Source organism: Sander vitreus, chromosome 4, assembly GCF_031162955.1.
Source record: "Sander vitreus isolate 19-12246 chromosome 4, sanVit1, whole genome shotgun sequence".
Lineage (NCBI taxonomy): Eukaryota > Metazoa > Chordata > Actinopteri > Perciformes > Percidae > Sander > Sander vitreus.
In genome coordinates, this window is record NC_135858.1 from 34,195,888 (window position 1) to 34,209,646 (window position 13,759).

Consider the following 13,759-nt stretch of genomic DNA (forward strand, 5'->3'; position numbering starts at 1 on the left):
GGGGATCCCCCCTCATATATGAACAAAACAGTCAGTATACAGCTCACGGGGCAGACTTTCCTCCCTTACAAGGAGCGCTCCTCTGAATACATGTAGCATTGTGTGAGCGCAGGAGCGAGGTGAGGGCCAGAAAGAAGAGTATTTAGCCAAGTTTTGAATGGAAATAGACATATACAGATATATAGCATGTTCACCTCTTCACGATGCATCCAAATGAAGTTTAGATTATGTTGAAAGACAGGAACCAAATGTGCCACAAATGATTTTCAAAAGTTGTAATGTTGAAGTTTTGTGGTTTGCACGTCAAATATTCCGATATCAGGACTGACTGAAGAATAATGTAGCTTAAATATCAATATCAACACTGTGAGCCGTGTTGTATTTCGAGCTCAGCATAATTATCGAGAGGATGTTTGTGTGATTTAAAAAGACGGATGGTAGTTTAACCTCTTTGTTTGGATAATTTAGTTTGCTGCTTGTGGTGCCGCTGTTTAGTACACAGCTTTTAGAGTGTAACCAGCATGTCAGTTTTTCAATTTTAACGAAGGATTATACCGCTGAAAAGATGGTCTTTTCTTAAAGAGAGATCAAGATCAGAGAAAACCTACAGCAACCAGAATGCTCTCGGCTCGTTGCCTCCCAAGCCACGTTGCCATGTTAGTCACAAAACAGTCTCACTCCCAACTCGTAAAATACTGTACGGAAGCTCGGGCAGTGTCTCTCAGCGTCAGATATGTCGCAAAAAACTGGATCAAACAACACAGGACTTTCACCCGGGAGGCCGGTGTTTGTGTCTCGCGTGTTACTGAAACTTTCTTTTTAACCCCACCCAAGATCTTTTTCCTAAACCCAACTGTCCCGTTTTTTGTCCCACGTGTCATGGAAACATACCTTTATAAGCCCACCCACGATCTTTTTCCTAAACCTAACTGCGTCAAAAGAAACACAAATAACGAAAAATAAAGCACGTTTAGATCTGACGCTAAAGGATACTTTTAAGCTACATTCACACCGCAAGTCTTAATGCTTAATTCAGATTTTTTTTGCTCAGATCAGATTTTTTGTTTCGCTGTTCACATTACCTTTTTAAAATGTGGCCGATATCAGGTTCCAGTGTGAACCGTTTGCGGTTTCGAACTGACCCGCATGCGTAATAGAACAATAACAATGACATTAGACATGAGCGCTGTTGCACTAAAGTTAGGGAGGATATGGAGGAAGTAAGCATGTTCGCTTTTATTTCAAAATGTTTGTGTAATTAGCATACACTAATTAGGTCTAACACCTCACTCTCCCTCCATTGACTTGCTCCATCACTGTTCTCCATTTTGTAGGCATAGTCAGGTTTTTAATTTTACGGTCTGTGTCTAGGGCTAACTCCCGCCGGCGCATAATTGTGACGAATGTCGACGTCGATTGACGTAAAAGTCGCAACAAATCCGTCTTGGTTGTTCACGCTGCGGCCGCATTGAAAGAAATCAGATCTGGGTCTGATTCAGGACCACATATGGAAGTGGTCTAAATCTGATTTGAAAAAATCAGATCTGGGCAAGATTTGAGTGTTCACACTACTTGTGAAGAAGTCTGACCTGGTCACTCGACCCCAAAAAAAAAATCTGATTTGGGCCACTTTTGCCTGCAGTCTGAACGTAGCCTTGGCTTCAATAACAACGCCAAAGGCACCTGACCAAGCGTCTGTATTCACGAATTGAAAAGTGGGGCGACGACAGCTAAGTTTAGGTACCAAAACAACTAGTTACGTTTAGGGAAAAAAATTGTTTAAAACCATCCCGGGGGAACAAACATGTTTCCTGGGTGAAAGTCTTTTGTTTTCAGGACACAAACTGCCCTCCCCCTGCTTGAAAGCGCTGCGTTTAATGGCCCAGCCATCCACCCCGACCTCCTCCCTACACAGTCCACAGCTCTCAGTGCGTACAGTGATAAATACATGGAATACATACAAATTACGGGGTTTGTACTTTTAGTAGTTATATGATACGAATAGTTCATGGTAACCACCTAAAGTATCCCTGAATGTCTGATTCCAGCATTACACTATTACATTCTTCATCTGTTTTGATTGTTGAGCGGTGAGGAGCAGGCGCGCGGGAACCTATTTTTGACCAGGGGTGCTGAATAACAAAATAATGGATGTCTGACGATTTTTCCCCCCATGAAATGTTTCGGATTTTGACAGCTAAATACGTCATTTAGTGTATGAGTGAGAGTGAGAAGTTTTAGAAAAGTCCTGGGCAGCCACAAATTCCACTGCCACTCCAACTCCACTGGGCGCACCCTAACATCACAGAAGCGCACTTTACGTTATTAGCCTGTTTCAATATAGATAATTACTTTTCTGATGGTCAAAACCACACCAGAGATGTTTGTCTTGAAAATATATGCTAATAATCAGGCTGCAATGACCTCGCTAACAATTTCTGAATAGCCTAACTTGTGCCTTCTCAACAGCAAATGTGATCCTAACCACGTCACAGCGGTTTCTGTTACACAAAACATACGCAATGAAAACAATCGTACTTACAGGCATTGCCCTCACAGGGAACGGAATTATCTTTAAAGCAACTTATTCTTTTTGCAGAATAACCAAAGTTTCAGGAGACACTGAACCAGCGTGTAAAACGTAGTTCTTTTCCACACATGAACAGGAAGTAGGCTGAACATATTCCCGTATTTCAGGATAATTACCAATTGTGCCTGGTAGATGGCACTCTAACACAACAAATTACACAAGACAAGAAACGGCGTATCATTCATTCTCATCTCAGCTGAAAAGACCGTTGAAAAGTTTCTGTCCTGAACCTACTTCCAGGATAACTGAAGTTGCTTGGCTGACAGGGCTTTTCGAATCCTTCTGTAAAGTTATCGTTAGATGCTACGATGGTGCTGCTAATGTTAGCCGAGTTGCTTGCTAACGTTATTTCAGACTCTGCCGCTTCAGCTGCCCCAACAGAGTTTGCCTCGGCGGTGGACGAGTAAACATCAACTGTAACATCTACAGATGAAATCTTGCTAATTTTAGCCGCATTACTATGCCGAAAAAAAAAATTCTTGTATCCTTTTCTGCGACGTATTCTTCTCTACAACTAACGTTCCAGTCAACTAGCCTCAGCCTGCTCGCTTCTTAGCGAGTCACGTCACTTGACTCACTTTAACTTTGACCTCTATAGCAGCTATAACAGTTAATTTTTAGTAGGCTATATTCAAACATATCCATAACCCTTTTTTGCAAAAATATAAAATCCAGCTCCTGCCAGCAGGGGGTGCTGCAGCACCCTCAGCACCTTCCCGCGCCCTTGGTGAGGAGCTGGCCCCTGTCTCCATGGAAGCAGGCATACAAAAAATGCCAAGTCAAAAAAGTACAATCTGTAGTTCGAACAACAGCAATAGAGCCAGCAAAAGTTGGCTGATTTCTTTGAGCGGGGAGCTGTGGGTGATGGGAACATAGAGGCAATTAAAACAACAAACTGCTCCTTTAATATCCCCTTTTAATCATTTGTCAATCAATCATTTGTTTATTATTTTTGACACAGTACATCTGCTGCTGCATGGAAAAAAAAAAAAACTCACTCTGAATGCGTTTTATATAAAAGGAACAGTTCAGCGGTCTTAGCAGAATCCATCTTACACTGTGATGTTAGAGACCAAGGCAAAGGTTGGTCTGGGTGAAACATTTCTCCCTGCGCCACATTTTAGAAATACTTGAAGAAAGGTTGAAAATGTTTCTACAAAAAGCTGCAGCCACATTTCACTGAAACTGAAGATCTTTGTTGTGACTTTACAAGCAGAGGAGAACATGGACCCTTGTTGTTTTGGCCCTGACCCAGCTGGCCTCTGAATGTCAGTCTTCATCAGTCTTGTTCACTGTGTGTTGTGACTGAGTGACGGTCGTGTTATTGGGCTGTCCTTGTTAAAACTAGCACCCTGCTGCTTTTAGAGAGTCGCTCCGCTCTTCCCTCGCCGACGCTCAGACGCACAGCTGGAAACTAAATTCACCAACAAGTAGCCTGAATGTTCTTGTTGTTTTAGTCACGCAGTTATGTCACGTCCTTTTTCTTGCATTGACTTGCAAAATAGAACTTGTTTTTATTTTGAAAGGACTTTATAGGCTATGGGTCTAATATCCTGCAGAGAGTTTACATCTTTATGTGTTTCGTTGAAAATGGTTTAAAGGAATAGTTATCTGCTTCTTGCTGAGAGTTGGATCTTTAAAGGTCCTATGACATGCTGCTATTTGGATGCTTTTATATAGACCTTAGTGGTCCCCTAATACTGAAGTCTCTTTTATATAGGCCTTAGTGGTCCCCTAATACTGTATCTGAAGTCTCTTTTATATAGGCCTTAGTGGTCCCCTAATACTGTATCTGAAGTCTCTTTTATATAGGCCTTAGTGGTCCCCTAATACTGTATCTGAAATCTCTTTTATATAGACCTTAGTGGTCCCCTAATACTGTATCTGAAGTCTCTTTTATATAGACCTTAGTGGTCCCCTAATACTGTATCTGAAGTCTCTTTTATATAGGCCTTAGTGGTCCCCTAATACTGTATCTGAAGTCTCTTTTATATAGACCTTAGTGGTCCCCCTAATACTGTATCTGAAGTCTCTTTTATATAGGCCTTAGTGGTCCCCCTAATACTGTATCTGATGTCTCTTTTATATAGGCCTTAGTGGTCCCCTAATACTGTATCTGAAGTCTCTTTTATATAGGCCTTAGTGGTACCCTAATACTGTATCTGAAGTCTCTTTTTATATAGACCTTAGTGGTCCCCTAATACTGTATCTGAAGTCTCTTTTATATAGGCCTTAGTGGTCCCCTAATACTGTATCTGAAGTCTTTTTTATATAGGCCTTAGTGGTCCCCTAATACTGTATCTGATGTCTCTTTTATATAGGCCTTAGTGGTCCCCTAATACTGTATCTGAAGTCTCTTTTATATAGACCATGTGGTCCCCAAATACTGTATCTGAAGTCTCTTTTATATAGGCCTTAGTGGTCCCCTAATACTGTATCTGAAGTCTCTTTCCTGAAATTCAGCCTTGGTGTAGAATTACAGCCACTAGAGCCAGTCCCACAATGAGCTTTCCTTAGTATGTGCCATTTCTGTGTCTGTAGCTTTAAATGCTATTGAGGAGGAGACAGGGGGGACAAGGTGGAGGGTGGGGGTGTGGCCTTGACCCATGATGTCTCTCTCTCTTTCTCATGGGCGGGCCAAATTCTCTGGGCGGGCAAAGCAGAGAAAGGGGAGGTAACCTTGCTCCTTATGACCTCATAAAGGGAAGATTCCAGATCGGCCCATCTGAGCTTTCATTTTCTCAAAGGCAGAGCAGGATACCCAGGGCTCGGTTTACACCTATTGCCATTTCTAGCCACTGGGGGACCATAGGCAGGCTGGGGGAACTCATATTAATGTTAAAAAAACCTCATAAAGTGAAATCTTCATGCCATGGGACCTTTAAATAAATCCCATTATTGTGTCCGTATGTTAAATATGAAGCTAATGCCTGTTAGCACGACCGGTCACATGACAGTTAAGTTTAGCAGTCTTTACAGTTAAATTTAGCCGAGAAAAGAGAACTGGTAGCCGGCTACAGAGCACCGTGAGGTGACAGTCATTTCAGTGGCCGTTGCCATTAAGTTTAGCCAACAACAGGTGACTGTCCTGCGACGACGACGGTTCATTTTAGAAAAAAAGATAGTGGTTTGGGTTAAAACACCGGTCCCCTTAAGTAGTACTCCCGGGACACAAACACCCGTTCCCTGGGTGAAAGCCCTGTGTTTTAGGAGCCAAACATCCACCCTGACCTCCTCCCTACGAGGATCTTCACACTCTTGTACAGCAGCAGTCAATGTGCTTTACTTTCATAGCTATATTATACAGAAAAAAAACCTCTTCAGTTTTCAGCATTATTGTGCTACGAAAATCAGTTCGACAAATATTTTGTGATGTGTTAATCCTGTTTCACGCACTCATTTTAGAACACTTTGTGACAAACATTTTTTTTTTGTCATCGTCCACAGAATTCGGGAACATTCCCGCAGCCCTATGTTCCCACATTTCTAAAAATATTTTTTTCACTGAAAATTAGGCCCTATGTTCCCACAGCCCTATGTTCCCACATTTCTAAGATTTTCTTTCCAAAATTAGGCCCTATGTTTGCCTAACCCACCCTAACCCTTGAAGGGAAATGTAGGAACACAAGACCTCATTTTGAAAATGTCCTAAAAATGTGGGAACATTGGCCTGTGGGAACATAGGGCCTAATTTTAAGAAAAATCTTAGAAATGTGGGAACATAGGGCTGGCCCCCAGAATTCTGGTACATCTTTTCTTCCTCTTTTTCTTTTTCTTCTTCCTCTCGTGTCAAAAGTCTTCATTGCGAGTAGCATTCCAGCGTCCAGGCACACACCCCGGGGCAGTAACTCCTCATTACGTCGTTACTGCAGGGAACAAACACAGCTAATGTGACAGCTGCTATTGTTAGCAGAGCTACACGGGGGCCGCTCGGTCTGCTGATGTTTCTGTTCCTTCGCTCGCGTACCTGCTGTTCAGTTGAACTTTGGAAATCTAATCAAACAGATGAGTTTGCAGAACATGTTTCATTTTGAATCAAATCACCAACAAACAAATGTCAAATTAATTGCTCAAACTGTGGAATTAATACAGCATCGAGCAAGACTTGCAGACCTTGATGACAGGGCCTTTTTGATCCAGTGGACACATGAGTAGAAATGTCATATTTCTGTCAGTCTGGATCGACAAAAGTTCATTTCCAGGATAATCATATAACGTAATGTGGGATGCTTTTGTCTTACTCCGTTCTCTTACGGAAACATCAACATCAACTTCGAGCTAGCAAATGTTCCACCAAAACAAGCCCCCCGTCGCTGCGTCCAGAGCATTGTGATTGGTTTAAAGAAATGAAAACAACCCAGAGAGTTTTTTTTCCCTCCTATCCCAGAATGCATCTGTGGTGTAGCCAGACCTTACGCCACAGCGCTGTGGAGATAGAAGCAGGTAATGCGACTTAGAAAGAAAGAGCTTTATTTATCATTCCATCCATTTATCATTTTGTGCAAACCTCTCTTTATACTCTCAGCACAGAGATGCAATTCGGGGGGGGGGGGGTCAACCCTTGAAACAGTTTGTTTGTAACCCTAACCATAACTTGTCATGACAAAAGCCGAATGACACTTACTAAAAGAAGCATTATGTCATAAACGTTTATGACTTTTATCATGTTTATGACACGTTCATGACAGTGTCATGTCAGTCTTATATATATACCTTCAAGTAAAGTGTAACCGAAACTACAGTAAGACTTCTTTTTTGTCTACTGTAGTGAACTTGCGTTTCAGTCAGTGTTCTTTACAGGGAAACACGTTTTTTTTGTCTCACCATTTTAACCCACAAACACAAATACAGTATATATTCCTGGTTGTTTGTGACTAATAACATTTCTGTCCAATCAGGAGCCTGGACCTGGGGTTTCAAGGCTCCCAGTTACTGGGAACAACAAGGGAACCAGTTAGAGAAGCTCACGCAGACCAGAGTGTTACCATCCTGCACGCCAAGGTCGCTCAGAAGTCCTACGGCACAGAGAAAAGGTTTGATGAGGCTTCTGAGGACAGCATTTCACACTACAGTTACACACATTAGCTAATTCACATTAGCTACAAAAGAGAGCGACATGCACTCGCTTGTGGGTGCTCCTGGGCGTGCCTAGCCTACTCCTGGTTGCTTGGCATCAGTAAACTTCTCCGGTGCTACCTTCAACCACGTCGTACAAGTCACTTCAGAGGTATTGTCAAGTCACAAGAACGATGTTTTTGGATTTAAAAGTAGAGATGTTCTGCTACCGATACTGGTATCGGTATTGGCTCCGATACTGCCTAAAACGCTGGTATCGGTATCGGGAAGTACTGGAGTTTATGCACCGATCCGATACCATGTAATAAAGCCCTAAAGAAAATCTACATTAAAGTAGTTTATTTATGTTATTTTTCCGTTATAACTGACTGTCAACCTGAATAATGTAAGAAAGTTCTGGGGCATTGTTTGTGTTTCACAAAGAGTTTAACCTGAGCCAGGCTGGCAACAAAGATAGAAATAATATCACATCCATACAGGGATAGTAGTATACAGTTGTTAAAACATAATAAAATATATGACACACTGGTATCGGATCGGTACTCAGTATCGGCCGATACGCAAGTTCAGGAATCAGAATCGGTATCGGAAAGCAAAAAATGGTATCGGGCCATCTCTATTTAAAAGTATTTATTTCTCGATAAAATTAACAAAATATATGAGATAAAATGCCAAACATATCAGATATATACAGAAATACGATGTTCTGAAGCGTTTTCCGCCATCTTGAATGATTTTCTTCGACTCGAGCCACTGACATACGTCACGCTGCCCTCACGCTGCCTTCACTCCGATTGGCAGTCGCTTTGTCGCATCGCTCAGCATTTGCATGAAATAGACTTCTTGTCTATTTTGGGCCCGCCTTGCTCGTGGCAGCGGCAAACTCGTCGCTTGTCGCTGGCAAACGGCCAGCCCCATTGAAAATGAATGGTAGCCTGTCGCTTTGTCTCTGTCTCTTGTAGCTAATGTGACTGTAGGGTCAGTTAGCTGAATAAACATGAAAGAAATTTAAAATATACTCACTTTAAAAAAAACTACTGTACTGTACTAGTTCAAATGTTACTGTTATTTTCTTTTTCCAAACTCCAGAGTTGAGTTTTCATTAAAAAAAAAAAAAAAAAACAAGCGTTGTCTAACCATATTTTGATGTTCATTCATTGATAATTGATTCTGTAGTTTACGTAATAAGTCTGAACTGTCTCATGACTCAGGTTCTTCTGCCCTCCTCCTTGTGTTTACATCAGCGGCCATGGATGGAGAGTGATGCAGGACCATCTGAAAGGTGAAGACAAAAGTCAAGTTTAGAAGAAAACATTGGGTGACACTTTACTTGAAGGTATCTACATAAGAGTGACATGACACCGTCATGAACACATGACACCGTCATGAACACATGAACCCTAACCGTAACTCTAACCCTAACCCACCGAATGACACTTAATGAGAGAAGAGTTATGTCATAAACTTTTATGACTCGTTAATAATGTTTATGACACGTTCATGACAGTGTCATGTCAACTCTTATGTACATACCTTCAAGTAAAGTGTCACCAAACATTGAATACAGCTCTTTGTACTGCGCCTCTAAAGGGACACAGGGATTTTTTTCCTTGTTTGCACGAGGTCATTTTCTAGTGCTCATCAGAAACCATCCTGAGGCTAGCAAAATTATGCTAACGAAGTACTGCTAACATTATGTGCTTAGAGTTCATATTTCACATTTGGTTAACAGTGTGGCCGGGTTGGCTCAGTGGGTAGAGCAGGAGCACATACACTGAGAGGTTTATGCCTCGACGCAGAGGTCCAGGGTTTGAATCCGACCTGTGAAGATTTCCTGCATGTTTTCCCCCTTTCTCACCTAGCTGTCCTGTCAAAAATTAAAGGTGGAAACGCCCAATAAATAATCTTTAAAAAAACAGCAACCTTATCATCTTCAAGTTTGTTGATGACACTATTAGGTACATTTTGTTACATTTTTGCGCTTTTAGGAAGACGAACACCTCCTCCTCTGCAACCATTCTGACTGGTAATCAGATACTTTATTTGTATATCACCTTTAAAAAATAATAGTTTACAAAGTGCTTTGACAGAAGAAACAAAAGCACATAATAATTAATACTTTACAATGAATACATTTAATTAAATGAACAGATGATAGGGTAAAAAGACGATAATAGGACGACATGAACGGTACTGCCTTTCTAAACTATCTTTTATCTATCTATTCGATAAGCATGAAAACAAATCCCAGAACGGTCAACTCGGTACACATGTGTTATTAACCGCTAGGTTCATTTTGCGGATTTGTCCTTTAAGAAATTATTATGTGTTTACTGATTCAGCAAGCGTTATCTCATCGGGCAGTTTGTTCAAAGCTGAGGACGCATGATGGAGACGGCACGATCACCTCTGGTTTTGAGCTTAGAATCTGGAACAGTAACAACAGCCCCGCCCGAGGATCTAAAGCTGCAAACAGTCAGCATTTCGTGTTTATAGTTGGGGGCTAGACCCTGACGAGCTTTAGAAGTAATCAGTAAAATCTTAAAATTGATTCTTAAATGGACAGGGAGCCAATGAAGTGAAGCTAGAATAGGAGTGATGATGTAGCCTTCCTCTGTTCCTCCCCTGTCTTTCTCCCCTTTCATCCCTCCATTGTTATTTTCTCTCTCTTCCTGTCGTCTCCCTCCAGCGGCTGGCTGCGGAGACTCTGTGTATCGAGTGTGTGGTTACATGTGTCTGGACAGCTCCAGTCAGTCTCAGGCCGACACATTCAAACTGGTCTTCGATGAGCAGCCAAACTCCAGGGTGAGATCTGTGTGTGTGTGTGTGTGTGTGTGTGTGTGTGTGTGTGTGTGTGTGTGTGTGTGTGTGTGTGTGTGTGTGTGTGTGTGTGTTTATCTGATGTAATGCCATGTGCATACCTGTCTGCTGTGTGTTTGACCGTTTCAGTCTCCAGCCCGTCTGTCAAATCCCTTTTAATGAAGGAGACGCCAACTTTCTGGAAGTTTAAACTGGCCTTTGTCCCGGCTCAATTATCCCTTGAATTCCTGTGATGAAGTGATGATTTTTTCTGATCAGTTTGGTTTTTATTAGTTATTTGATGCTATGAAAACAGGCTGAAACATCATGATTGGCAGCTGGGATTGGTCGTGCGGGTGTATGGGCGGGACTTTGATACCGCGGCTCCACCGCTCGATCACTACTGCAAAGACTCTGGCTCCAAAATTACATAATGGCAGCGATGGAACTATGAGATTCTGGCTTCACTTTTGTACAGCGGGAGGAAGTGGAGACGCGTCGGCCATCTTTATATTCAGTCAGTGCTGTGGAAGAGGATTAGCCTAGAAATCTAGACGCATCCTAGCGGCCGCAAACGACCTCAGAGCTGCAGTCTGTTGTGTCTGAGCGACAGACAGCTAGGCGTCTGTTTACCCAGACGAGACAAGCACCTCTTTTATTACAGTCTGCTGTTGACATTCTGTCTGACAGTAAACTACGCTGCTGTAAACCAACTGTGTGTGTGTGTGTGTGTGTGTGTGTGTGTGTGTGTGTGTGTGTGTGTGTGTGTGTGTGTGTGTGTGTGTGTTCACTGGCCTCTTCCTTATTTACTGAGGAGAAACAGACTTTCTACATCTGAATCACTGTACAGTGTGTCAGTCAGCACATCTTTCAAATGCTCAGGAGAAATCACCAGAATCTTGTTATTATTAGTTTTCAGTTTGTGTGGTTATTTATACCAATAACAATCTCAGTTATATATTCCCATAGACTGTTAAAATAACAGACGTAAATGTATTGACATCACCCATTGGTTTGTGGACTGCCTTTTTTTAAGCAGTGAGTTTGGCAATTTGGCCGTCGCCATCTTGGTATTTTTTAAACCGGTGGTGAGGATTTTTGACGAGGGTGTGGAGCTGGGGGAGGACGACACGGCCAAGCCAGTGTTGTTTATGGTTTCATGGCGCGGCGTGTGCTAAGCTAAACGCTAAAGAGGGAAAGTCGCTGATTTCCAACCCTTCCGATAAACACAAACCTCTGGATACTGCCGCCATTCATCTGCACGTACCGCAGAACAGAAAATCATCAAACTTTCCCTTAAGTTACCAGCTAACGCTAGCGCTAGAGGGCTGAACAAGAAAGAAAACACACAGCGAGAGGGTCAAACACAGACAACACCCAAAAACAAGTTGAGGTCAGTTATAATGTCCACAGGGCGTCAGCCCTATGTTCCCACAGCCCTCTGTTCCCACATTTCTAAGATTTTATTTCACTGAAAATTAGGCCCTATGTTCCCGTAGCCCTAGGTTACATTCCATCTGTAGGCCATTGCTACTGGATAATAGGTTGGGTGTAATTGGCTACCAAATTGGGAGAAAGGGGGATAAAATCTGATACAAATTTATGAAAAAGGGAACTGTGGGAACATAGGGCCTAATTTTCAGTGAAAAACAAATTCTTAGAAATGTGGGTACATAGGGCTGTGGGTACATAAGGCTGTGGGAACATAGGGCTGTGGGAACATAGGGCTGTGGGAACATAGGGCTGTGGGTACATAGGGCTGTGGGAACATAGGGCTGTGGGAACATAGGGCTGTGGGTACATAGGGCTGTGGGAACATAGGGCTGTGGGTACATAGGGCTGTGGGAACATAGGGCTGTGGGAACATAGGGCTGTGGGAACATAGGGCTGTGGGAACATAGGGCTGTGGGAACATAGGGCTGTGGGAACATAGGGCTGTGGGAACATAGGGCTGCGGGTACATAGGGGTGTGGGAACATAGGGCTGTGGGAACATAGGGCTGTGGGAACATAAGGCTGTGGGAACATAGGGCTGTGGGAACATAGGGCTGTGGGTACATAGGGCTGTGGGAACATAGGGCTGTGGGAACATAGGGCTGTGGGAACATAGGGCTGTGGGAACATAAGGCTGTGGGAACATAGGGCTGTGGGAACATAGGGCTGTGGGAACATAGGGCTGTGGGTACATAGGGCTGTGGGAACATAGGCACGCTCCCGTCCACAGTATTAGCATGGTTAGCATTGCTGAGCCTCTGAATTGATTGGCCGGTCCTAAAGCATCCCCTGCTTTATCGTCTATTTTGAAATTAATGGGACCATAATTTCCTAAATGAACATCACGCTGTATTGAAGAAGAATCTCCTCTGTTTTATTAACACAGTTTTAGTCAGAAGTTTTCCAGACACATCCTGCTCTCCATCTCTCTCTCTCTCTCTCTCTCTCTCTCTCTCTCCATCTCTCTGCTTCAGATGTTTGCCTGTGCCAAGTCTCTGTTCATCTCTGATCAGGACAAGAGGAAACACTTCTGCCTGTTGCTGCGACTCTTCTTGGGCAACAGACAGGAAGTGGGTTCGTTCCAGAGCAGGATGATCAAAGTCATCTCCAAACCCTCCCAGAAGAGACAGTCCATGAAGAACGCCGACCGTGAGTCACGTTTCTGTTTTTCTTCGTTCAATCCAGCAAATTGATTGATTTTATTATTTGAGAGCTGCCTTTTTGGGGTCACATTAATATTAGTGATTTAACGATACGTTCGTTTCACGATTTCAAGTTGACGATGCAGTGAAATGATTGGAAAATAGTCCTTTATTTATATAAATAATGTCCTCTAATCAAAAGTGCAACTCAAATTGTATTTGATCTTAAATAACAAAAATGGAATAATTACATTTTTTTTTAAATATATCCCACATTAAATCTTTATCTCGACCGGTTGAAATCTTTTTAAAGATTCGTGATACATTGTCACATGATTCTGGTGTTCAGTCTCTATTTTACTTCTGTGAACAAACTCATACACTGGTCTCAGGTTTGACTGAGTGATTGATTCGTTAAGTGTCAGTGTGATCCACAACCTATACACACACACACACACACACACACACACACACACACACACACACACACACACACGCACACAGTAACCTGATCTGCTGTCTCAGCTCAGAGTGCTGTCTCCTTTTAGTGTGAACGTGGGTGTTTACTTGTGCATCTATCTTTGTCAGGACCCATTTGAGTTTGAGATCTTTTTTTGGAGGACATTGTGGCCGGTCCTCACTTTGGGACGAACCCTCGA

At 42.6% G+C, this 13,759-nt stretch overlaps 1 protein-coding gene across 1 annotated transcript in view; it reads left to right on the forward strand.

The window, feature by feature from the left end:
- rbpjl (recombination signal binding protein for immunoglobulin kappa J region-like) overlaps nucleotides 1–13,759 on the forward strand; it is a 39,865-nt gene that overhangs the window by 9,677 nt on the left and 16,429 nt on the right. Inside the window, exons 3-6 of the mRNA XM_078249440.1 lie at nucleotides 7,489–7,623; nucleotides 8,878–8,948; nucleotides 10,356–10,471; nucleotides 12,933–13,107. Of these exons, the coding sequence (XP_078105566.1) occupies nucleotides 7,489–7,623; nucleotides 8,878–8,948; nucleotides 10,356–10,471; nucleotides 12,933–13,107 (497 nt within the window). The remainder of the gene's footprint in view (nucleotides 1–7,488; nucleotides 7,624–8,877; nucleotides 8,949–10,355; nucleotides 10,472–12,932; nucleotides 13,108–13,759) is intronic.